This window comes from Muscardinus avellanarius (genome assembly GCF_963383645.1).
Source record: "Muscardinus avellanarius genome assembly, chromosome: 21".
NCBI classification, from domain to species: Eukaryota; Metazoa; Chordata; class Mammalia; order Rodentia; family Gliridae; genus Muscardinus; species Muscardinus avellanarius.
This window is the reverse complement of record NC_137807.1, coordinates 10,324,747-10,348,841: the sequence shown is the minus strand read 5'-3', so window position 1 is coordinate 10,348,841 and position 24,095 is coordinate 10,324,747. Positions and strand designations below refer to the sequence as shown.

The 24,095-nt window shown below is 45.0% G+C and overlaps 1 protein-coding gene across 2 annotated transcripts in view; it reads left to right on the top strand.

Annotated features, from left to right (window-relative positions):
- Nucleotides 1–24,095, top strand: part of MED13L (mediator complex subunit 13L) — a gene marked incomplete at both ends in the record, with an annotated part of 285,293 nt that overhangs the window by 144,873 nt on the left and 116,325 nt on the right. For both annotated transcript variants that reach the window (XM_080717726.1, XM_080717725.1), the window contains 2 exons: nt 920–1,004; nt 15,969–16,052. In XM_080717726.1, coding sequence (XP_080573852.1) covers nt 920–1,004; nt 15,969–16,052 — 169 coding nt within the window. The remainder of the gene's footprint in view (nt 1–919; nt 1,005–15,968; nt 16,053–24,095) is intronic.

Here is a 24,095-nt window from a genome sequence, read left to right as displayed (position 1 = left end):
AAAATCTGTTTATATATGTTTGAACAGAAAACAATTTAGGAACACATTAGGCATTATTAGTCTTTTGAATTTTCTTGTTATTATTTACTTGTAGCCCCGTATTACAAAGTATTTCCAGTTGGTCGGGGAAGTGCACACTTGTGATCCCAGTACTTGGGGGGCTGAGGCAGGAGGATTGCAAGGTCATGGCCACCCTCAGCTACTTAGTGAGCCCTCTGCAACTTGAGACCCTGTTTGAAAATAAAGGGAAAAAAAAATACCGCTGGGGGCATAACTCAGAGTTAGAAAGCCCCTGGGTTCAATCCCCAGTACTATCAAGTGGGAAAAAACAAAAATTCCAAGGCAAAATATTATTTTCACAAATATAAACTATTAACAGAATTATGAGTTAGTAAGTAATTTTGATATATCGTAAAGGTTGGTTTTTTGATAATTTATCGCAAATGACTCTAAGATTCTGTCCAGATATTACCTCATAATACGTAATTCTGATTCTTTTAGAAGTTGTTTCCGCTTTTTCCTCCTTGAAAATATTTATCATACTGTTGGTATTAGTTTGTGACATTTGCGTTAATGCTTAAATAGAACTTAATAAAATTAATCTTTCTGATGCTATTAGGTAAAAAATTAATTTGAAGATTACAAAGTAGTTTTAAATAAGTAGATTGGAAAAAGCCTTCAGGGAAGGAACTTGGACCCTGTCTCATATTTCAAAGATTTAAAATGAACTCACATTATCTTCTTTTGTCCTTAATATTTTATGACTTTGGGGAAGTAACTTGTTTGCGTTAGTGTGAGATTGCGGCTAAGGCGTTTAAAATAACTGACTTCGCTTTAGAAACGTTTGGAAAGTGCTTTGTTTTTATTTGGATGCCCTTTTTACTGGTTCTTTCTTTTCCTTTTTCCCTTTGTGTTTCAGTTGTGGAAGAAGGTCTCTGGGAAAACGGCCTTTCCTATGAATGTAGGACGCTGCTCTTCAAAGCAATCCACAATCTCCTAGAAAGGTAAGAGAGGAGCGCGGGGTCGTCTGGAAATGCCCGGAGCGCTGCTGAGGGCTTGCTTGTTGGCGGAGCGTGCCAACAAGTCCAGCGAGCTCGGAGGCCGAGGCAGGAGGACCACGAGTGTGCGGCCTTCCTTGGTAACGTAGTGCGGCCCTTCCTCAAAATGAACTTGTTTTAAAAGGGCTGGGAGTGATGCCGGGCGTGGCGGCGCACGCTTGTCATCCCAGCATTCGGGAGGCTGAGACAGGAGGATCGCGGTTCGAGGACAGCCTCAGCTACTTAGTGAGGCCCTCTGCCACTCAGTGAGACCCGGTTTCAAAATAAAGAATAAAACGTAGGGCAGGGGGTGTAGCTCGGAGGTCAAATGCCCCTGGGTTCCATCCCCAGACCCGGGGGGGGGGGGGGGAAGGGCTGGGATTGTAGTGCGGACAGAGTGCTTACCTGGCATTCGTGAGACCCTGGCTTTGATCCCCAGCAATGCAAAAGAATGAACATTTCTCTTCCTGTGGATAGAACTCCAGATGTAGAAAACTTTGAGGAGTCCGTGAACTCCGCACGCCTCCCCCTGCCCAGTGTACGTGTTTCTTGGTGTTCGCTTTGTTGGTTTGTCCTTGTACCAAGCCCAGGCTCAGTACCCGCCCTGTCCCCCCCTTACCCTTGAGTGTTTAGATGCATATACCTTAAGAACAAGAATTTCTTTTCTTGTAATTATAGCATAATTACGAAAATGAGGAATATAATGGCAAAATGCCATTATCCGATCTATAGTTAATTCAGATATTGTCACTTGTCCCGTTTATGCCTCTTAGAGCTTAACTGCTTACAACTCAATCCATGGTAGACAGTATTTAGGTCTCTTGCTTCTAAAGCCAGAAAAGTTCCTTGGCCTTTATTTTCCTTTCTTGACACTGACTTTGAACAGCGTGGGCGTGTGCTGGCCCTTGAGTTTGAGGCAGGCTCCTCATGGTTGAGTTCAGCCAGACCTTTGGGCGGGAATGCCATAGGAGTGGTCCTGTGGTCCCAGTGTGTGGTGGCAGGGGCACAGCGCCATTGTTAATGATCTTTTAATTTTTATTTGTTTTTTATTTTTTTGGTACTGGGGATTGAACCCGGAGGCATTCTACCTCCAAGCCTATGTATCTCCAGTCTGATTTTATTTCTTATTAGGAAGCAGGGTGTCACTAAGTTGCAGAGGGCCTCGCTGGGTCGCTGAGGCTGGTTTCACACTTGTGACCATCCTCTCTCAAGCTCCCAAGTACTGGGATCGCAAGCCCGTGCCAGCCCAGCGTGACGTCGTTTCTGATCACTTGATTGAGGCGACGGTCTATCATATTTCTTCACTGCACGGTAGTATTTTGTTAACTGTGCTCTTTGTTAGTAATCAGTGGCCAGATACACTTAAGATTGTGTGATTAGGTTCTTCTCAAAATCTGACCTCTGTGGCCCGCCAGGTGCCACACATCTATCTATCATCTCCGCTATTTGGGAGGCTGAGGCAGAAGGATCGCAGGTTCAGGCCATCTTGGGCCACTTAGCTAGATCCTGTCTCATAACCCCCCCACCTTCTCTCTCTCTCTGACACGCACGCACGCACGCACGCACGCACGCACGCACGCACGCACGCACGCACGCACGCACTCTGTTGGAGACATAGCCCACAGGAGAATCCCTGAATTCATTTGTCCAGTACTGCCCCCCCAGGCCTATTTGTTTTAGGTTCTGTTGACAGTATATGCCGATTATTACCATTATGACTGCACTGTTGACGTATAAATGCCACCGTCTCTTCTAATTTTATTGGTTGGCGATGTTGTAAAAAGAGGTTTTCATATTCGTGTGTGTGTGTGTGTGTGTGTGTGTGTGTGTGTGTGTGCACTCAACTGATTTCTGTTTTATTCAGTGGATTAAAATTTGTTCCTGTCATTTATTTTATTTTATTTTGTGCTTGTTACTGGAGATGGAAACCAGGGCATTCTATGTCTGAGCTGTTCCCCTAGCTCTGTATTTTTTTCTTTTAAAACAGGGTCTCACTAAATTGCCGAGGGCCTCACTAAGTTGCTGAGGCTAGCCTTGAACAGCCTCTAAGTACTGGGGTTACAAGCATGCACCACCAAACCTGGCTGACTGTCATTTTTTTTTTATTTTTAATTTTTTTTGGTGGTACTGGGGTTCCTGGAAGCCCTTCTACCTCTGGGCTACACTCCCAGACCTATTTTTATATTTTTATTTGGAAACAGGGTCTCTTAAGCCAGTGCGGCTGACTATGAACCTGCGCGATCCTCCTGTCTCCGCCTCCCAAGCGCGGGGATGACAAGCGTGCCCACCGCGCCAGGCTGACTGTCATTTATTTCAATGGCTAAATTCTTCCAGATTTGGCTGGGGGCCCCTTTGTCTGTCCCCTGACACGTTCCCGTCACCGTTTGAGTGCCTCCTTATTTCCTAGCAGAAAGGAGAGAAATAGATGTAAAAGATGGATTAGTTAAAAAAAAGCTTTCTACTTTTCTTCCTGAGTCTATAGGTAGTACTTTTAGGTAATCAAGGCTGCAAGCCACTCTAACATGGTTCCATTTCATGTCCAAGATACTGGCGAGGATGGAATCTGTACAACATCATTGCCTCAGATACTTTAACCATAGTTGGTAAGTGTCACCTTGACGTCGCTCAGGAAGCCCTTCCCACCCAAATTCTCCACTTCTCAATTTGAAGTTAGTTCCTAACCTTACGGCTTGGAGTAGACCTAGGAGTCCTCCTGTGAATTATGGTGTCCTATGCTTAGAGAAACAGTGAATACTCAATTCTGAATATCTGGGAATTCTCTGTTTCATTGCAAAGTAAAACAGGACAAAAGTCCACACAAACTCCCTTTGGAGAAAATGTGGTAACTTTACTGTTTCCATAATCTCACGACACAGTAAAGTTCTTATATTTAACAATTAATATACCTTTAAAAGTAATCTTTTGTATGTAAAAATAGGTATATGGAACAAAGTATATAGTTTTTAATGTTGTAGGGCACTGTTGTCTTTAATATAATGAGTTATTCCTTCAGGAAAATAGTAATGAATGTGTGGTAAAATTGTCATTTAAAAAATAAATCTTGTTCTTTTTGTTTGTTTGTTTGTTTGTTTGTTTGTTTATTGGTACTAGGATGGAACCCAGGGGCATTACACCTCCGAGCTACACCCCCAGTCCTGTTTTTTATTCTTTATTTTGAAACAGGGTCTTACTGAATTGCACAGGGCCTCACTAAAGTAGTAGCTGAGATTGTCCGTGAACAGGGATTCTCTGTCTCAGCCTTCCACATGCTGGGATTATAGGTGTGTGCCACCATGCCCAGCTGAAGTCTTGTTTTTTAAATGGTAGCATATTTCTTTTCTGTGTTTAGAGAGAACTAGAAGAGTCAACAACAACAACAACAACAACAACAACACACACACACACACATTCTGAGAGGCAAAAGAAAAGAAAAGCACATGAATTTTTGTATTCTGGGCTCATGAGCCCAGAACTCATGGGGAAAACTAAAGTTAGGTCATACCAAATTACTGTTTTAAGAAAATTAATTGTGACATGCAATTAAGTTTCGGAAAGGTCTAAAGTTTGGGTTGGGTCTTGGTTATATTTCAAGTTCTATTTGGCTAGTTCATTACCCTGAACTCATGAAGCCTGAGTTATTTAACATCCTGGGGATTAAGTTTGGGACACTGTGCACTTTATATTTGGTGATGTACATGCTGTGTATCACAGAATGCTGGGCAGTGTTATTTTTGATACTTTGTATTCTTTAAAGTTTCATTTAGTGTTATTTTAGATACTTTGTATTCTTTAAAGTTTCATTTAGTTGGTCCCAGACTGGCCTATTTGAATCTAATTTTGAGACCAGCAAGAAAGATTTTCTTTTAAAATATAATTAATAATCAAGCTCCCTTATTATAATTTCTTTGCAAAACTTTAGGTTCTTTTGAAAAATTGTGCTACTCTTTTTATCCTATAATAATAATTTTGCCTTTTATCAAACTTTTTTTGGTTTATTTTATTTTATTTTATTTTTGGTGGTACTGGGGTTCCTGAAAGCCCTTCTACCTTCGGACTACACTCCCAGACCTATTTTACTTTTGGAAACAGCGCGGCTGGCTTCGAACCTGCACGATCCTCCTGTCTCCGCCTCCTAAGCGCGGGGATTATAAGCGTGTGTCACCATGCCCGGTGTTTTACTTTATTAATTTACTAAGTAATTAATTTTTTTTTTTGCGGGTCTGGGGATGGAACCCAGGGGCATTTGACCTCCCAGCCACATCCCCTGCCCTTTTTTTATTCTTTATTTTGAAGCAGGGTTTCACTGAGTTGCAGAGGGCCTCGCTAAGTAGCTGAGGCTGGCTGCGAACCGCGGTCCTCTGGTTTCAACCTCCCAAATGCTGGGATTACAATTGTGCGCCAACTCGCCCGGCTTTCATCAAACTTTAAATGCTTGTATTCTGTGAATAAAAATTACCTTGCTCATGAGATCCAGAAGCAATTTAAGTGATTGTTTATTCATTGTCAACAGGAAATAGAAAGACTAATATATACTTAACTTCTATTTTTTTCTGCAGTTTAGACCTTTTGCTATAACTTTTCCATCTGTTTACAGCCTAAATTAGTGGAGATAAAGTTTTCTACCTTTTCCTGGTAATTTTCTGTTCTGTCCATTTCTATTTAGATAAGATGATCTTGGTTTTTTATTTTTTATTTTTATTTTTGGTGGTACTGGGGTTCCTGGAAGCCCTTCTACCTCCGCGCTACACTCCCAGACCTATTTTTACATTTTTTAAAATTTGGAAACAGAGTCTCCTAAGCCAGTGCGCGCGGCTGCCTCTGAACCTGCGCGATCCTCCTGTCTCCGCCTCCCAAGCGCGGGGATGACAAGCGTGCGCCTCCACGCCCGGCAATCTTGGCTTTTTTTAGGGTGAACACTGCGTTTCTTACATGAAAATCAGGATTGAGGTTGTTGAAACATAGCATTGAGAATCGCATGGCGTGCAGGGAGTGTGTGCCTCCTGAAACACTTTGTGGGTTTTGTATTGATAAAGTTGTGTGCGTGATTTGTTACATCTGCTTTTTGGCTTGTACGCATGAAGATCTGTTTAATTAAAAGGGAATTCCGTTGGCTGCTCTGCGGAGCACGCACTCACAGCAGTGGAAGTCATGTAAATTGATGTTCACAGAAGGCTGGGATTGCTAATGCACAGGAATGATTCCCTGCAGTGACTGGTGAGGAATGGTTCCTTTATAGGAACTAGGGCGACACTGTGCATTCACCAGGGTAAGAGCATTTCAGTTTTTGTTGCTATTGATTGGTGCCGAGGTAAGACTGTACTGATACTATGAGCGTATGTTAAGATATACATATATATTATTATTATTTTTTTTTTTGGGTGGTACTGGGGTTCCTGGAAGCCCTTCTACCTCTGGGCTACACTCCCAGACCTATTTTTACATTTTTATTTGGAAACAGGGTCTCCTAAGCCAGCGCGTGGGGCTGGCTTCGAACCTGCGCGATCCTCCTGTCTCTGCCTCCCAAGCGCGGGGATGACAAGCGTGCGCCACCACGCCTGGCTTGTTAAGTAATATTTTAAGGTAATATGACTTCAAGTTTCTCTTACTCTTACATTTACTTATTTCTCCTGTAACTCTTCAGTACTTGCCTATACTGAGCTGTATACATCTAGTCAGCTTATTGTCTCTTCATTGCTTCCCACACCCTCCATCACACACACACACACACACACACACACACACACACACACACACCCCTATATCTGGGTATATGTGTAGACCTAGATAAAACCCAAATCAGTGAAAGTATCAGACTGAAGATGCCCGTATCTGCCTGTCATTTTATGGATCTTTCTAGGGGCACACATTTCAAGAAATCCTTTTCTTGTTGCCTTCATAGACCAAAGGTGTTTTGCATCTCAGCTTTGCTGTCCTACCTTGTGACATGGGCCAGCGATCTGAGCCTGCAGAGTCCTGTCCACCCACCTGTGCGATGTTGGAGGGCTGCTTGGACCAGCATGACAAGAGCTCGGTTACTGGTTAGCGGTTATTACAGCTAAATGAAAGTACAGGAAAGCACTCTAACGCTCAGAGCTGGAGATGACCACATCTTATTTCACACTCTTCTTTGGAGTCATATATAACTCACCTAATCCTACTTCCACATGGCAGCCTGCTTGGTGCCAAACCCGTGATGTTTCTTTCCTCGCTTGTAGTTGTAGCGCATAATACTGAAGTCTTGCCTCTCCTTGCTGGTACTCCAGATATCCCTTCACTTGGCTCCATCCTCTCCATTCTGATCGCCCAGGGTCTACTTTAAGATGTCATGAGTGTTTCATGAAGTATTGCCGGTGGCCTCTTTGATCATTCGGATTAAGTTTCACTAGGTTGCATTAACTAAGGATCTGAAAGTTTCCCCAGCTCACAGCAGATGTTTATTTTCAGCCCGTGTGGCTGTTCATTATGAATCGTTGACTGTAGTTCCGCTCCACATCCTCTTCCTTGGGCCTTGTGCTGTCGGGCCGGGCCCTGCAGGGCAGGCAGAGAGCTGGGAGCAGGGGCAGCAGGAGAGGAGGGCCATCGGTGCTCTTCACAAGTGCTGCCCTTCCCTGCCGCCTCTCATTGGCCAAGACGTTCAGTACAGAGCTTACGTGGATGACAGTGTGGAAACTATGGAGAGACAGTCAAGTCACAGGTTTAGGCCTAGTGGGACAGGGTGAGAAGATTATATATATATATATATATATATATATATATATGTGTGTGAAAAGAATATATATATATATATTGGTGGTGGGGATTGAACCAGGGGCATGCTACTTCCACTCTACCCCCCCCCCCCCCGCACTATTTTTTTATTCTTTATTTTGAGACATGGTCTCATGAGTGGCAGAGGGCCTCACTAAGTAGCTGAGGCTGTCCGCGAACCGCTATCCTCCGGTCTAAGCCTCCCGAATGCTGGGATGACAAGCGTGCGCCACCACGCCCGGCTGGAAAAGAATGCATCTAGCATCCCTAAGTTGAGGTATTTCAAACCCTTGTAGTCATCTGCCTCCCCGGCACTGACAGTTATGCCACCGATCCACAGAGGCTTTTGGAACACAGTATAGAAATATTCAAATGTGACCTCAAAAACTTTGGTGTGTATTCCTTTGTGCTGCTTATTTTCTTAACGGTCTCCTTTGACACAATATCCAGAATGATCAAGTCCATTGACTGAGCTTTAGTTACAGACGCTCCTGAGGATGCGACTCGACTCCTCCCTTCGTCCCTTCTCTCCTCTTCTCGCCCTACTTTCTAATAAAATGCACTGCTTCAGATTGTTCCCAGTATGGACGTCACGGTGTAATGTTCTCATTTCACGTCTCCATCACAGTGAACAAACGTGGTTCACTGAAAAAGCCAGAAAACGTGCACGGTTCAAAAACCAGATTTTATTTATTTATTCATTGTCGTACTGGGGGTGGAACCCAGGGGCCTTCTACCTCCGGGCTACAATCTGAGACCAATTTTTTTATGTTTGATTTGGAAACAGGGTCTCACTAAGTAGCTGAGGCTGACTCTGAACCTGCACGATCCTCCTAGCTCAGTCTCCCAAGCGCTGGGATTACAAGCGTGCACCACCATGCCCGGCTTCAAAAACCAGATTTTTAAATGTTGCTTCAGTGATCCGCACCACATATGGGATTAATGAAAATAATGCCTTTGTACCTTTGTAGGAAAACCTAAATTGCCTGACATAATGCCGTCCAAATGGCATGCATATTAATATAATTCAGTTTTTTTTTTTTTTTTTTTGGTGGTGGTACTGGGGTTCCTGGAAGCCCTTCTACCTTAGGGCTACACTCCCAGACCTATTTTATATTTTTATTTGGAAACAGGGTCTCTTAAAACCAGTGCGGCTGGCTTTGAACCTGCATGATCCTCTTGTCTCCGCCTCCCAAGCGCGGGGATTACAAGCGTGCGTCACCATGCCCGGCTATAATTCAGTTTTAATTCTAACTTTCTTAATTTTTTTTTTTTTTTTTTTGTATGTGGGTCTGGGGATGGAACCCAAAGGCATTTGACCTTTAAGCTATACCCCCTGCCCTATTTTTTATTCTTTATTTTGAAACAGGTTCTCACTAAGTGGCAGAGGGCCTCACTAAGTAGCTGGGGCTGTCAGCGAACCTCTATCCCCGTCTTAGCCTCCCGAATGCTGGGATTACAAGCGTGCGCCACCACGCCCGGGTCTTTCTTAATATTTTACAGTAACACACATGAGTAAGTTCAGATCATGGTCTTGTAGACTAGAGCGAGTCTTTGGAAGCTCTTGTGCCGTCGCGCCCGTGCCTACTTGGGGAGACTCCCATCTGTGGGCGTTTGGCATTTGTGAAGCAGATCGGCTCTTTGAATAGTCCAGTAGCACAGCTTTCTAATGGCTTGTCAGCATATTCTTGTAACATGCTATATAGAATTGCCATTGGCTCAGTGTCTTAGTGTGCCAAGAGTTCGTGTTTAGAGTTAGTATATTTTATTGGAAACTGTAATGAGCATAATGGAGAGAAAATTGGAATCATAATTGATACAACATATTGCAAGTTCTGAGCTCTCCGTGTGCTTTGACACTGGGATCCAGTAGAGATGGCCCTCAGAGGACCAGCCGGCAGTGTCCTTGAAGTGGCACTTACAGCTTTCAGAATGACCGGTGCGCCCCTGGGGCCGGTGACAGGACATTGTGGCAGTGAGGCCCTTGGTCATAACGTGGTAGCCGGGACGGGAACCCACTAGTCGGTGATCGCATCTTACCGAAGTGCCACCGCAAGAGAGTGAGACTTTGAAGTCAAGGGGCAAATGCCTTAATGGGAGGGGGAGTATACAGTTTACAGACCCAGAAGACGGAAAGCATGTATCTCACAGTAAATGTCTAGAAAAACGTTTATCCACTCCAAGACTAATTTGTCTACTTAATTGTTTAGAACAAGAAAGGGCTTTGGGATTAGATTATAAAAGTTTGAAACTGGAAGAGCGACACAATTCTTTGGAGTTGCATTATTATCATAATCACCATCATTATTACTACTACTACTACTACTACTACTACAGTACTGAGGATCGAACCCAGGGGCATTCTACCTCTGAGGTACACCCCAGCCCTATTTTTTAAAATTCTTTATTTTGAAACAGGATCTCACTGAGTTGCAGAGGGCCTCACTAAGTAGCTGAGGCTGGTCGTGAACCGGGTCCTCCTGTCTCAGCCTCCCGAATGCTGGGATTGCAAGTGTGCGCCAGCACGCCTGGCTTTTTGGAGTTGCATTAGAATGGACATTTCAGATGTGGCTTGTAGGCATTCTAGAAGGATGCTGGCAGTAGAGCTTGCCTGCTTGGGAGCCAGCGTCTGCCAGGACACAGTAGAAGTCCAGGGTAACAAAGAGAAGAGGGATCGGCTGGAAGAGGAGTCTTCAGCCCCTCAGTTATACGAGCTTACTTTATTCTGCTGGAAATTGGGAATATTGCCATTTGGAGGAACGAGGCTCCTTTGCATTTATGTTTGATAATGATGGGAGTGGGGAGGTAAAGGCGCCGGTATGAAGTTACATAAAGTTCAGTTAGATGAGTGGCTCTGTGAATAGATGATCAGCTCAGCTGAAGATACGGTAGAGAAACACTGCACTTAGGTTTCGTAAACAGCGAAATGGAAAATTCATGTCATGTTCATGATTTGAAGATCGCAGGGGCAGCTCGAGCCAGGGGTGGACGCCATCCACACCTCCTTCCTGTGCCAGGGGGACGGGGCTTGTGCCTCAGGGAGCACCTGCAGCCCTATGCCAGGTCCACCTGGGGCTGGGGTGGCTTGGAGGTCACGGCTTGCCAATTTTGGAGTCAGGTTGCACTTTGTAGTTAATTATTCAGAGCCATATGGCACAGCACAGAAACCTTAGGTACCCATGGACCCACATGTGCGACCCGATTTCATTTTCATTTTTCAGCAGCTGTTTATTTCTTCTTGAAACAGTGATTTTTTGGGAGGCGGTAGAAGGTCAGGAGGAGAAATAATTTTCAAAAACTATTGCTTAAGGTATTTTTTTTTATAACTCTGGCCTCACACCGTGATCTTGCAAGGTAATATACTACTTTATAGAAGTAGGTCTTAACAGTAATTTCAAAAATGTTATTATGACTTAGGCTACTAAATAAGCAGGGCTATGTTTTACATATGCTTAACACTCTTTATGATTCCAGTATGAAACGATTTGGGGCAGATGGAATGTATCTGCTAGGCTTATTTGTGAAGCTAAAGTTTTCCCCTCAAAAATAAGAAAATGAAAATCATCATGTAAAAACCGGGGCATTATGTTTCTGATAGAACTTTTTGGTTTTTTCAGCTATCTTTTTAAAGATTTGTTAATTTTGTTCTTCAAATGTAATTAAAGCATTTAGACACCAGTCCTAGTCTTTTTTGTTGTATTTTGTTGGTCTGGGGATGGAACCCAGAGGCATTTGACCTCCAACCTACACCCCCTTCCCTATTTTTTATTTGGAAACAGTGTCTCACTAAGTTGTGGAGGGCCTCACTAAGTAGCTGAGGCTGGCCGTGAATCTCTATCCTCCGGTCTCTGCCTCCCAAATGCTGAGATTACAAGCGTGCGCCACCACGCCCGGCCTAGTCCTAGTCTTTCTAAACGTATTTTAGCAGCTCTGTGCTTTCCTTTCACCGTGAGTTTCTTCTGCAGTTTTTGTCTGCAGTGGGAAGTGATAGGCTATAAAGAAGGGAAATAGATATTTTCCCCCTCAATCAGTGTCTCATTGGTGAGAACACGTATACACAAGAAAATTCAAACGCACAAGGCTAACCATGATCAGTGGTTATAAAGAAGCATAACATTACTTTATGAATAGGAAAATACTCTTTGGTGTGTATAACATTCATTTCTCTGATATTTATTGGGCACCTACCAGTATAGAGCAGAACATAAAATACATTCCACTCATAGGCATTTCTGTGTTGCCCGTGAATAAGAGAATGAGTCACTGCATGAGGGGGGGAGTGCTGATTTGTAGGCTTTGCCTGGGATGGAGAGATGGGTGGGCCGGAGCCCAGAGGAGGAGGGGTGGACGGGACAGTAGAGGGATTCCAGGCCAAGGCCGCTTCGGGGCGGTCTTAGTAGTATTTAATAAGGAGGTTATTTACCTAGGTCCTGCTGTGTGGGAATCACCTGCCTTAATGGAATTGTCTGCAGTGCTTTTGTGTGTATGCAGAGATCTTAATAGCTTTCATTAGGTGTTTTTGTTTTGTTTTGTTTTTGTTCTTTTTGCCCATGGCCCAAAGATACTTGAGGAGCAGGGACTGAGGCACCTCAGTGCCGTCTGGCTGAGCCAGCACTCCTGTGTCCAGCAAGGAGGTGACCCGCCCTGCCCACCCAGGGCCGCCACGGCCTCTCACCCTCCCGCGATTTAAAGGTGCCGAGCACCAGGCGGAATTGTTTTCTGTGCGTCTTACCTCGGAGGGAGGGGTGCTTATCTGAATCTCTGCACCCCTGCTTCATCGCACGCCATTCTGTGTTCTCATGCATTTCGTTCACTGCATAGAAAGTCACTCATCACACAGAAACTGATTAGTGGTTGACATGTCACCTACGTCATTATGACTCTCTTTTTTTGGAAACAGATGGTTTCATACTCAGGAGCTTCCATGGCTATTTTCAGTGTTAGCGATAATAACCTTTAGTTGACATTGCCTGACAAAGGAATGTGATCGTAGTGGGAACTCCAGGACACATTTCACTCAGAGCTGGACCCTCAGACGGTGGGTCGTGACCCAGAGCTGGACCCTTTGGATGACGGGCCGTGGCGTGGGCCATGGCCCAGGGCTGGCCCTTCAGATGGCTGGCAGCGGCTCGGGGCTGGGCCCTTCGGATGACGGGCCGTGGCGTGGGCCATGGCCCAGGGCTGGCCCTTTAGATGGCTGGCAGCGGCCCAGGGCTGGGCCCTTCGCCTCGGCCCTGTCCTTGAGGGCTCTTGGCTGCTGCTGCTCCACACGCAGCCACTAGCACAGACTTTGCAGGAGGGCAAGTGGACTTTCACACGCTGCCCTTTAGTCACAGATACTGTATTGTTTTTCTTTCATATTCTTTAAATCCTTGGACTTTCTAACTATACACTATAAATTCATGATTTCTTTGTTCCTGAATAGATGAATCTTTTGAGTTTTGATCTTCATGGCGCTTGAGAGAATGAGTATTTTTTAATGTTATTTATTAGGTGAAGATGTATCTCTAGGAGACTGTTTAGTATTTGATATAAGTCCATGCCTGTTACCTATCCTATTCTTTTATTATAAGCAATATTGACTTTGAGGTATACCTTCCATTTAGCAGTAGCAGCCTTTGGAGAATAAGCACTTTTGTATCAACTCAACTATAAGATGCAACTGGATTTAAGAAATGAGCCCAGTATGGTGGCAAATGCCTATAATCCCAGTTTGGGGAGGCTGAGACAGGAAGATCGCAGGTTCCAAGCCAGTGGTAGCAACTTAGGCCTCCAGCAATTTAATGAAACCCTGTTTCAAACGAAAACACACACACACACACACACACACACACACACACACACACACACACACACAGAACTACTGGGGGCTGTAGCTCAGAGGTGGAATGCAGTGTGTGAGTGAGTGAGTGAGTGAGTGAGTGTGTGTGTGTGTGAGAGAGAGAGAGAGAGAGAGAGAGAGAGAGAGCGCGCGCGTGCGTGCGTGCGCAAGCAAGCAGAGGGAGGCCAAAAAGTAAAGCAGGGTGGGGTGGGGGAGAAAGAAAGGCAGAGAGACTTAAGAAAACGACAGTCACTCAGGTACCCTGACTGGTCAGCTATTCCTGAGCTTGCCGTGGACAAGCTGCGCAACATTTTCTCTGTACTTAGCTTTTTCATCTACAAAATTGACGCTTACCAAACCTGTCTGTTATCATTATTTCAGGAATTAGGGACTCTGCCTCACACTCAGACGCGTTGTGGTGATGGTTCTGCAGATCCTGTTTGTGGTATTACCAGGATCGATCATATTACTGGGGAGAGGAATCCCATATCACACTTTTGCATTTTTAGTAGAAATAATTTTTTTTTCAATCTGACTAAAAAGGAAAAGTCTCTGTGCTGGTGAGCAGACCGGAGTTTCTGGTGGTGCTTCCTGTGTAATTTCTCTGGCGGATGGTCCATATTTTCTATTCTGAACTTAACTAGTCAGATAGTTTTTAACACTAACAGTTATGCTCATTTAATTTATACATTTGGGAACTCTGATTGAGTTATTTTGAAAATGATTTTCTTCCTTGTGAATAGGAAGGTTACTATAGAAATTCATTCTCTAAATTAAACTAGTTGCGCCAGCGGCGCTTTGGCGTGACAGTTCCAGATTGCCTGTGCCGGAAGGGAGCTGCGTGCTGGCCAGCGGGAACGATTACAGGTTACCAACCCACTCAACTTGTAATGAATTGTAAGGGCTCATATTGCTTCTTTCCCCTTTGATGGCATGGAGGTGTGGACACCATGGAGACAAAGGCCAAGGGCAGCACTGCCCGCATATTGAATAGAGTCACTCTAGAGCACTTTTTTTTTTTTTTTTGGTGGTACTGGGGATGGAACCCAGAGGCATTCTACCCCTGAGCTACACCCCCAGCCCTATTTTCTCTTTCTTTCTTTCTTTCTTTCTTTCTTTCTTTCTTTCTTTCTTTCTTTCTCTTTTTTTGGTGGTACTGGGGTTCCTGGAAACCCGTCTACCTCCAGGATACACTCCCAGACCTATTTATATATTTTTTATTTGGAAACAAGGTCTCTTAAGCCAGTGCGGCTGGCTTTGAACCTGTGCGATCCTCCTGTCTCCGCCTCCCAAGCGCGGGGATTACAAGCGTGCGCCACTACGCGTGGCCTATTTTTTATTCCTAATTTTGAAACAGGGTCTCACTGAGTTGCAAAGGGCCTCACTAAGTAGCAGAGGCTGTCCTTGAACTCAGCCTCCCAAATGTAGGGATGACAGGCGTGCGCCACCACACCCGGCTTTACTCTATTGCTCTTTTACTGGTAAGAAGAGCCTCATATAAAAATAAAATCACATAAAGCATCCTGACAGTTTTTCTACAAAGTATATATCATTTCATTGAGTGATGTCAAGAGCGCACTGTATTCTGCCAATTTCAAATGTACATTTCCTTCCGCGTTCTTTATCTTACGGTCAGGACTCCCTGTGGTGGCGTCTCCTCTCCGGGCGGCCAGGTGGGTGGCAGTTACGCTGCGGAGTCCCTGCCTCCTCCTCGTAACTGCATCCTTGTTACTTCAGTTGAATTATCAGATTCTGTGTTTTATGAATTGTTTTCAATCGCCATTTAACACATCATGGCCAGAAGCGGAAGTGGAACACAAAAGGGGGCCAGGGCGCGTATTCGTTCACGTATTACAGATGTGCCTGTAAGTCCTCATCTTCTTGCACGGCCGTCAGCAAGCGCCTCGCCGTGCCCTCAGAAGGAAAATGCCCAAGTACATGAAGGTCTTACGATTTAGTTACTGGGGTCCTTGCTGAAGGGTTCCCTACCACAAGCCAAACCAGAACCAAAACAGAACCCGCCTGCAGACTTGCGGGATGGAAACGGGTGGCTTGGATACCGCCTTAGCGGCATCTTCAGGAAGTCACGTAGAAGTATGCTTTGCGTTGAAATCATTTGGATGTAAGAAGTTTGGGGAGTAGTTTAATTAGTTGTTTTTGCTTAATTTTCCCCATGGGCATAAAAATCTATGCCCAAAGGCAGAGAGCTCTTTCAGTAAGTTTAATGTAAAATTTTAAATACTAAGAAAATATTTTGACAATTTGGTGATGTCTTAATATGTGCTGGTGTGTATCGTGAGGGAGTGTTGACTTATTATTTGTAATTCAATGTGTAGAAATAATCCTTTATACATTCCTTGCAGGTGCCTGATGGATAAGAACTTCGTCAGGATTGGGAAGTGGTTCGTTCGACCCTATGAAAAGGATGAGAAGCCAGTCAACAGAAGGTGGGTCCTCGGCTGCGCCTGGCGCTTGGGTCTCTTCTGCCTGACCACAACTGGCTTTGGAAACGTGTGGGCGAGAATCAGCTTGCTTTTATTTGTTTGTTTGTTTGTTCATTTATTTATTTCCTGGCAGTGGTAATGGCCTAGATGTAGATTCCTAATCTACCAAAGTAGATTCCTGGATCACAATGTTAGTTTTTGTTGAGTGTTGTAAGTTGGACTAGAAAGACAATTGTGAATATATTCCTGTCTAAACCACTATTTACTACATTGTTTGGAATTGAGACATTCCATTTTGTTATTTTCATTATCCCTCTTCTTGCTTTCTTAAAAAGTTATGTTGGCCTGACTTGAAAGGTGATCAAGGGAAAGAAATGCATGAAAATTCATATGGTATTGACTGACAGGCGTTAAAGTAGGCGAAGGCGTCCACAGCTTTGATGATTGTACAAACCAAACTATCACGTATGCCGCTAAATAACCCTATACTTTTAACCCTCGTTTAGGATATGTGTAGGGCGAAATGCAGTGCTTGATATTAAATAAGCATGGCATTTTAGATCAAAGGAGAATAAGGAAAAAACTTCAAAAACTTAATATTGGAAGCCGGGCATGGTGGCACACACTTGTAATCCCAGCATTTGGGAGGCTGAGACAGGAGGATCGCGGTTCGCGGACAGCCTCAGCTACTTAGTGAGGCCCTCTGCAACCTAGTGAGACCCTGCTTCAAAAGAAGAAATAGGGCTAGGGGTGTAGCTTGGAGGTAGAATGCCCCTGGGTTCCATCCCCAGTACCATTACAAAACAAAACAAAACAAAACCTTAATATTTGGCTGGGCATGGTGGTGGGGAGACTGCTGTCACTAAGACCATGGGATTTGAAAGTTTAAAGATTAATCAAGCCTGGTGTGGCATACACACCTGTCATTCCAGTGCTTGGGAAGCTGAGACAGGAGGATCACAGGTTCAAGGCCAGTCTCAGCAAGTTAGTGATACCCTGTTTCAGAATTAAAAAAAGAAAATTTAAAAGAGCCGGCAGTATAGCTCTGAGGTACAGTGCCCTGTGTTTAACCTTCAGTACCAAAAAGGAAAAAAGATGAATGGTCTGTGTAGGCCATAGAGGCCTTGGGAAACTCGTGGTTTAAAGGAGCACGGTGGCTGGCCTTTGGTGACCAGGGAGGCGAGCCCTCGAGTGGCCATCAGCGCAGGGCGCCGCAGCATGGGCTGTGGGCGGCACGGGCGCGAGGATGCTGGGAGCGCAGTTCTTGCCGTAGTTGTTACGAGTAGCTGCAAAGTACGTATCCCAGAAAGGGAGGAAATGGCCATTTATTTAATAAGCGTCTGTGATAAAACCACATCATAATAGCTGTGTTTTAAAAACATGCCTTCCATATACTAAGTGCCCTATAAACATAAAAGAGAGAATGTTAAGTCAAAAGATTAGCTCACCCAGAGATGATGAAAAACACAGCTGTGTACTCTTCAGGTAGCCCCGTTAGTCCCGTTTCCCCCCTCCTCCATTTATTCTCAATAACCTGAAAGAAGATTGGAATACTTGTTTTTATTTCTAATTTGTCTATATTAGTAGTATAGGTCATTGATTCTTTATTTTAAAATAAAATATGATCAAATATAACTGTTTCCTTTTAAGAAGGATTTGAAATACCTTATAGTAAGAGATACTCTCTTTTTTTACTGTATTGGAAAGGTTGAGAGACTATCATTGTTGCAAATTTTTTTTTTTTTTGAGCCCAGGGGCATTTTAGCCTGTGAGCTACACTCCCAGCCCCTATTCTTAATTCTTTATTTTGAAACAGGGTCTTACTACATTGTGGAGGGCCTCACTAAGTAGCTGAGGCTGGCCGTGACCTGCAATCCTCCTTTCTCAGCCTCCCAAGTACTGGGATTATAATAAGCATGTGCCACCACGCCTGGCTTGTTGTAATTCTTTTTAAGTTCCTTTTGGAGGATTGACACTTAAGCTATAAACACATCTCTCTTTTTCATCAGACTATCCATCCAGACATATGGATAGTCTTCCTTAACTTTGACCTTGGGACTTACTGAATCCCTCAGGACTTATTTCTAAAATAACTTTTAGCTTTCAGATTCTTTCATTTTATAAAATTTGCAAAATCTATACATTTCCCATCCATGTATATGGGGGATGTGTGTGTATGCATATATCTGTAAAAATACACACACCTTTCCCAATTCCTCTTTCTCCCTCCACCAGGAAGAGACATGTTGATGTCACTGTGCTTGGTTTTGCAGAAAGTAACTTCTCTGTTTGCCAGTGGAAGGGAGAGAGCATGTTCCCAAGTGTGTGAAAGCCACAAAACAGCTTGTCTGGAGACAAGGATTATGTTAATCTCATTAATGCTGCTTACATTTCATTAAGGAACCGGCAGGTGAAATTGCGGGGGCCTGGTGTATGCAGGTGTATAAGGTAGCTGGCCGCCTGTTTTACCTCCGCATGGATGCCTGTGAGCTGAAGGGCACTGCACTCCCCTCGTGGGAAAAAGTCAGCTGAAGGATGCGAGCAGGAGCCAACGGGGATTCTTCGCGGGGACACGAAGCACACACTGTTCAGTTTGTCCCCATCTTCATCTCCTTAAGGTTGTTGTACACAGTTAATTTCCTCAGCTCAAATAATAAACTGAGTACCATAGAAGAATCTTGGAGTCTGTCAACTCTTGATGGGTCTGGAAATTAACTACACCTAGAAATGCGTTTCCAAGAGCCATGAGGGCGTGGTGGCACATGCTTGTAATCCCAGTATTTGGGAGGCAAGATAGGAGGATCGCAGGTTCAAGGCCATCCCCAGCTATGCAGCGAGACCCTGTTTCAAAATACAGAAAGGGCTGGGGCACAGCTCAGAGGTAGAGTGCCCCTGGATTCAATCGCCAGCGCCAATGGAAAAAAATACATTTCCTGCTTAGTACATATAGCTTAATTTAGTGCACTTTGCAAAAACATGTTAGTGTTTATATAAAGCATAAAAATATATGTGCCCTGAAGGCTGTTTCCACATATAATTTCTCCTCATAGCTTAGTAGCATGGGGGGAATTTTTATGGCTGGTTAAAAACTGACCTGGTTGCGGCAAACGCTTCTGTGTTCCTGATAGTGCAGTTTTTCAGTTACTCTTTTTCGTGTGTTGATTTACAGAGGAGACTTGAGTCCATCAGTGAAGAAGATGGGGATATTTCCTTAATTTCATGTTGGGACATTTCAGCCACATTAAGTGTAAATTACTTCCCAGTGTGGCTTGGAACTGGCGGTCTGCGGTCATTTCTTTAGATTTCCTGTTGTTGGCTGCCATTGCTCTCTGCTGCCTGGACGATTTGTTCTAAGAGGTGTGCTGTCGTGACGCGTTTAAAACCCAGTCGTCAGTCTTCCAATATCAGATGCTCACTTAGAGGGCATCATGCTTTCATTTCCATTTGGTTTCTTCGTGATGTAATTATAGTCAGGAGTTGAAGATCATCGCGGCCTGGGCGTCAAAGGTGGATTCCCCAAGGAGCACCGGGATTTTAAGAGCGTGGCAGATTCATGTGTTTGGTATCGTCACTTGCAGTCCTTTCATTTCTGTTGCCTCTTTTCCATCATTTTAATTTCTCAGTGGTGCTTTCTTTTTGTTTACTCAGGGTGAGCTCATTTTTCTGTATGTTCTTAAGCACAGTTACAATAATTGCTTTAAAACATTGGCTACAGCCGGGCGTGGTGGCGCACGCCTCTCGTCCCAGCATTCGGGAAGCTGAGACCGGAGGATCGCGGTTTGCGGCCAGCCTCAGCCGCTTAGTGAGGCCCTCCGCAACTCTGTGAGACCCTGTTTCAACAAATAATAAGGCCGGGCGTGGTGGCGCACGCTTGTCATCCCCGCGCTTGGGAGGCTGAGACAGGAGGATCACACAGGTTCAAAGCCAGCCCCAGCTACTGAGTGAGGCTCTCGGCAACTTAGTGAGACCCTGTTTCCAAATAAAAATATAAAATAGGTCTGGGAGTGTAGCCCAGAGGTAGAAAGCCCCTGGGTTCCACCCCCAGTACCACAAAAAAAAAAAAAAATTAAAATTAAAAATATTGGCTACTAAGTAAAATATCTGGATCATTTCCATTGGTTGCCTTTTCTTTTCAGTGTGGGTTAGATTTGTCTATTTTTATATGTTGAGTAATTTTGAATTATGAAAATTATAAGTGCTTATGGACTGTATTTCCTTAGAAATATAGTGGTTTTTTTCTTCTCTCTCTCTTTTTTTTTGAAGCAGGCAATTAACTGGCTGGACTCCCAGTCCAAACTCTTGTCCACCCCTGGCCGGCAGCATCTGAAATCCCTTTACGTCTTTGAGCCTGTTCCAGCCGTGGTGCTGCTGACTCCAGCGCGAGTGATGGTGCGCCCTGAGTCCCGCTGGCTCCTGCCTACGGGATGCCAACAGCACCTCCTCCCTTAGTCACCAGCCCAGACTAAAACACTGCCAATGCCACGTGGCCCTGTGGCCACGCCCCCAGCCGAGAGCCTGGCTTCTGCCTTGCTGGCCCTTTGCCCCTGCACCTGATTCAGGAGTCGCCAGAGGTTTGTGCATTTTACGCCTCTGATTCTCGTCCAGCATTTCCTTTCTCATTTTCAGCAGCTTTAGCCTCTGAACGCAGTGCTCTGGCTCCTTCAGCCAGGAGGACTCAGGTTTCTTGTACCAGTTTAGTTCTCTGAAGTGGTTCTCACTGGCTCAAGCTCAAAGCTGTTTTAAAAGGAAGAAGAGGAAATGGGGGGCACAGGTGAGACAGATGACACTCACCCAGGTGTTCCTGCCCCTGAGTTTCGGCTTGCACTTGGTGATTCAATTTTGGTCAGAGAATGTATGGTTGTTACAGGGGCATCTTGATCTGGGAGGAGCCACTTTGTCATCGCTGGGAGTGGAGCCTCTGCCTGTTTTAGGGCGTGTGTCACATGCTTTGCTTACGTCCTGTGCCTTGCTTAGACCTGCATTGCTGTCCAGTAACGCAGGAAGGTGTGACTCCGTGGCTGGATCACTCTATGGGGGAGAGTGTCACATCAGTATTTAGTTAACTGATTCAAGAAATGAAAACTGTTTTCTCAATAATTCCAATATTTCTGTAATATGTGGATTTCTTCTGTTTTTTTTTTTTTTGGTTTTACTGGGGGTGGGACTCAGAGGCTTCCTACCTCCGGGCTATACTCCCAGACCCCCTTTTTTATTATTTTATTTGGAAACAGGGTCTCACTGAGTTGCTGAGAGCCTCACTAAGTAGCTGAGGCTGGCTTCGAACCTGTGTGATCCTCCTGTCTCAGCCTCCCAAGTGCGGGGATTACAAGCGTGCGCCACCACGCCTGACATATAACAGTGTTTTTGCCTTATTCTGTTTTAAAGGTGTTAATGTTTATAGACTTACTCTCAAAATTTATGAACATTGTCTTCAAAAATGTATAAAACTGGGTGTGGTAGTACGGGCTTGTAATCCCAGTACTGGGGGGGGGGGGGCTGAGACTGGAGGTTTGCAGGTTTGAGGACAGCCTCAGCAAGTAGTAGATTCTCATCAACCTAGCGAGACCCCATCTCCAAATAAGAGTAAAATAGGGCTGGGGGTAGAGCTTAGAGATAGAATGCTCTGGGTTCAATCCCCAGTGCCACATTAAAACAAAAAAAACAGGTGGTCCTGGTAAACCCAGCACTAGGGAGGCTGAAACAGGAGGATCACAGGTTCATGGCCAGCCTCAGGCACTTAGACCCTTTTTCTATTTTCTTTTTTTGTCAATCCCCCCCCCAGTCTGGGGATGGAGCCCAGGGGCATTTGATCGAGCTACGCCCCTGTTTTTTTGCTTTTTGTGTGTGTGTGTGTGTGTGTGTGTGTGTGGTACTGGGGTTCCTGGAAACTCTTCTACCTCCGGGCTACACTCTCAGACCTATTTTATATTTTTTTTATTTGGAAACAGGGTCTCTTAAGCCAGCAAGGCTGGCTTCAAACCTGCGTGATCCTCCTGTCTGGGAGTGCAGGGATTACAAGTGTGTGCCACCACGCCTGGCCCCCTCCTGTTTTTTAGTTTTATTTTGAAACAGGGTCTCACTAAGTTGTGGAGGGCCTCACTAAGTAGCTGAGGCTATCGGCAAACTGCGATCCTCCAGTCTCAGCCTCCCAAATGGTAGAATTACAAGTGTGTGCCACCACGCCAGGCTCCTTAGACCCTTTTTCAAAATAAGAAATAAAATAGGGCTGGGGATATAGCTCAGAGGTTGAATGCCTCTGGGTTTGATCCCCAGAACCCTGTGTGCATACACATGTACACACACACACACACAGTCTAGACATGAGAGACCTTTATTATTTGTTTTCCAAGTTCACATTTATATAAAGCCTTTCCTGAGATGCTTTTAGAACTCTATACAAATCCTCCTAGACAGGCCTCATTAGCTTCTTTTAGGAATAGTGGCAGGATAAAGGGTGAGTGTGGAGTGAGGCTCTGGGGAGGAGCCAGGCGCTTGTGCCAGGCCTCTGCTGTTTGCAGGAAGTGGAGCCTTTATTAAGAAGATGTGCCCAGCACCATGAAGTGTTTGCACGGTGCTGTGCAGCACCGTGGCAGTACGGGAAAGCGTTTCCTCCTGTCTCAGCCTCCCGAATGCTGAGATTACTAGCTTGCACCACCGTGCCTGGCCCCTGCACTGTATATATCTGTCCACATTTTAAGAATCAAGCCTATTAAGTTTTCGAAATTAAGTGATCATAATTTAGGGATAGCATTTTATTTTATTATCCATTTTCAAATCATTTGATATTGCTTATCTATACATATGCAAGTCATATATTCTATTAATCATTTATTAAAATGAGATAATGTAACTTTCATAGATGATAAGTCGAGGTCCCCTTTGCATGGGCAGGGGGAGGGGGCGCCCGGAGGCAGAAAGAGCCTGACTCCCAAGAAGCACCCTCTATTCCCACGAGTGAGCCCCACCCCCAGATGCATACCTTTAAAGAAGGGCCCTTCCCTTCTAGCCTCGGAGGGGCGCAGGTCCCCCAACTGCCCATCTCCATCCTCGGGAGAGCCATGCCATTAAAGGCTGATACCACACATGCTGGCTCTCTCCCGTGCTTCACACTGCACTGGACTCGCACTTTACAATAAATTCATGACCTTAGACCAAATATTTTCATAGTTGTGAGTTTTGACCAGATCCATCAGAACTGTCAAAGAAGGCTCTGACTGTCGGGGTTCACTGTACACGGGCTGCTTTACTTTTGCTATTCCACCTGTGAGAGGCGGTGCGGGCACTGTGGAGCCCAGCGTTGGGGTGAGGGGGCCCTGGTGTGGGGGCCTGGGAGCCACCCGGTGCAGCCGCAGGCAGTGGCTCCGGAGGGAGGGAGCAGCGTCCCGGCTCCCTATGGCGGGACGCACATCCCTGCGTGCGCAGCACCGCTCCTGGGCTTTGCTCGCTTTTCCCTCCCACCCATCCTCGTTGTCCAAAAAGTGAAAGATTTTCCCTTCTCAAGCACATTCATCACTTCTGTGGCTTGATGTGAAGGATGGCTTAGATAGGAGCATGTTAGAAAAAAAAAGTGGGAGATGGGGTGTAACTAGGCTCTTACCTCTACCTCTGGTCTCCCGGCGTTGTCTGCCATTTAAGTTACTAGTATACAAATGCGGCCATCTACTCTGTTGTCCTGAGTCCCCAGTGCAGTGGATAGTACTAAAATATTTCCTAGGAGGAAATTGATTTCCAAATCACCACTTTGAAAGCTGATATTAGTAGGGCTCGTTTTGAATGTCTGTTGTGTAGCTTTCTGATTAGAAAAGGATTGGATATATTAAGAATTAGAAGATGTAGAGAACAAGGACAACGTAGAAGGCATTGAAGTCCCGAGCGTCTTTGACCCAGGGTAGTCTCCGTGGTCCCTGGCAGGTGCCCCTTTGTTTCCTCCACAAGTTTAAAGTGTCCCAGGGCGCCCTTGTGAATATGGGACCTGACGGGGTGCTTGGGTGTGTATTTGGGAATCTGGGTGCTACATGATGGTTGAATGGACCTTTCTCCCTGTGT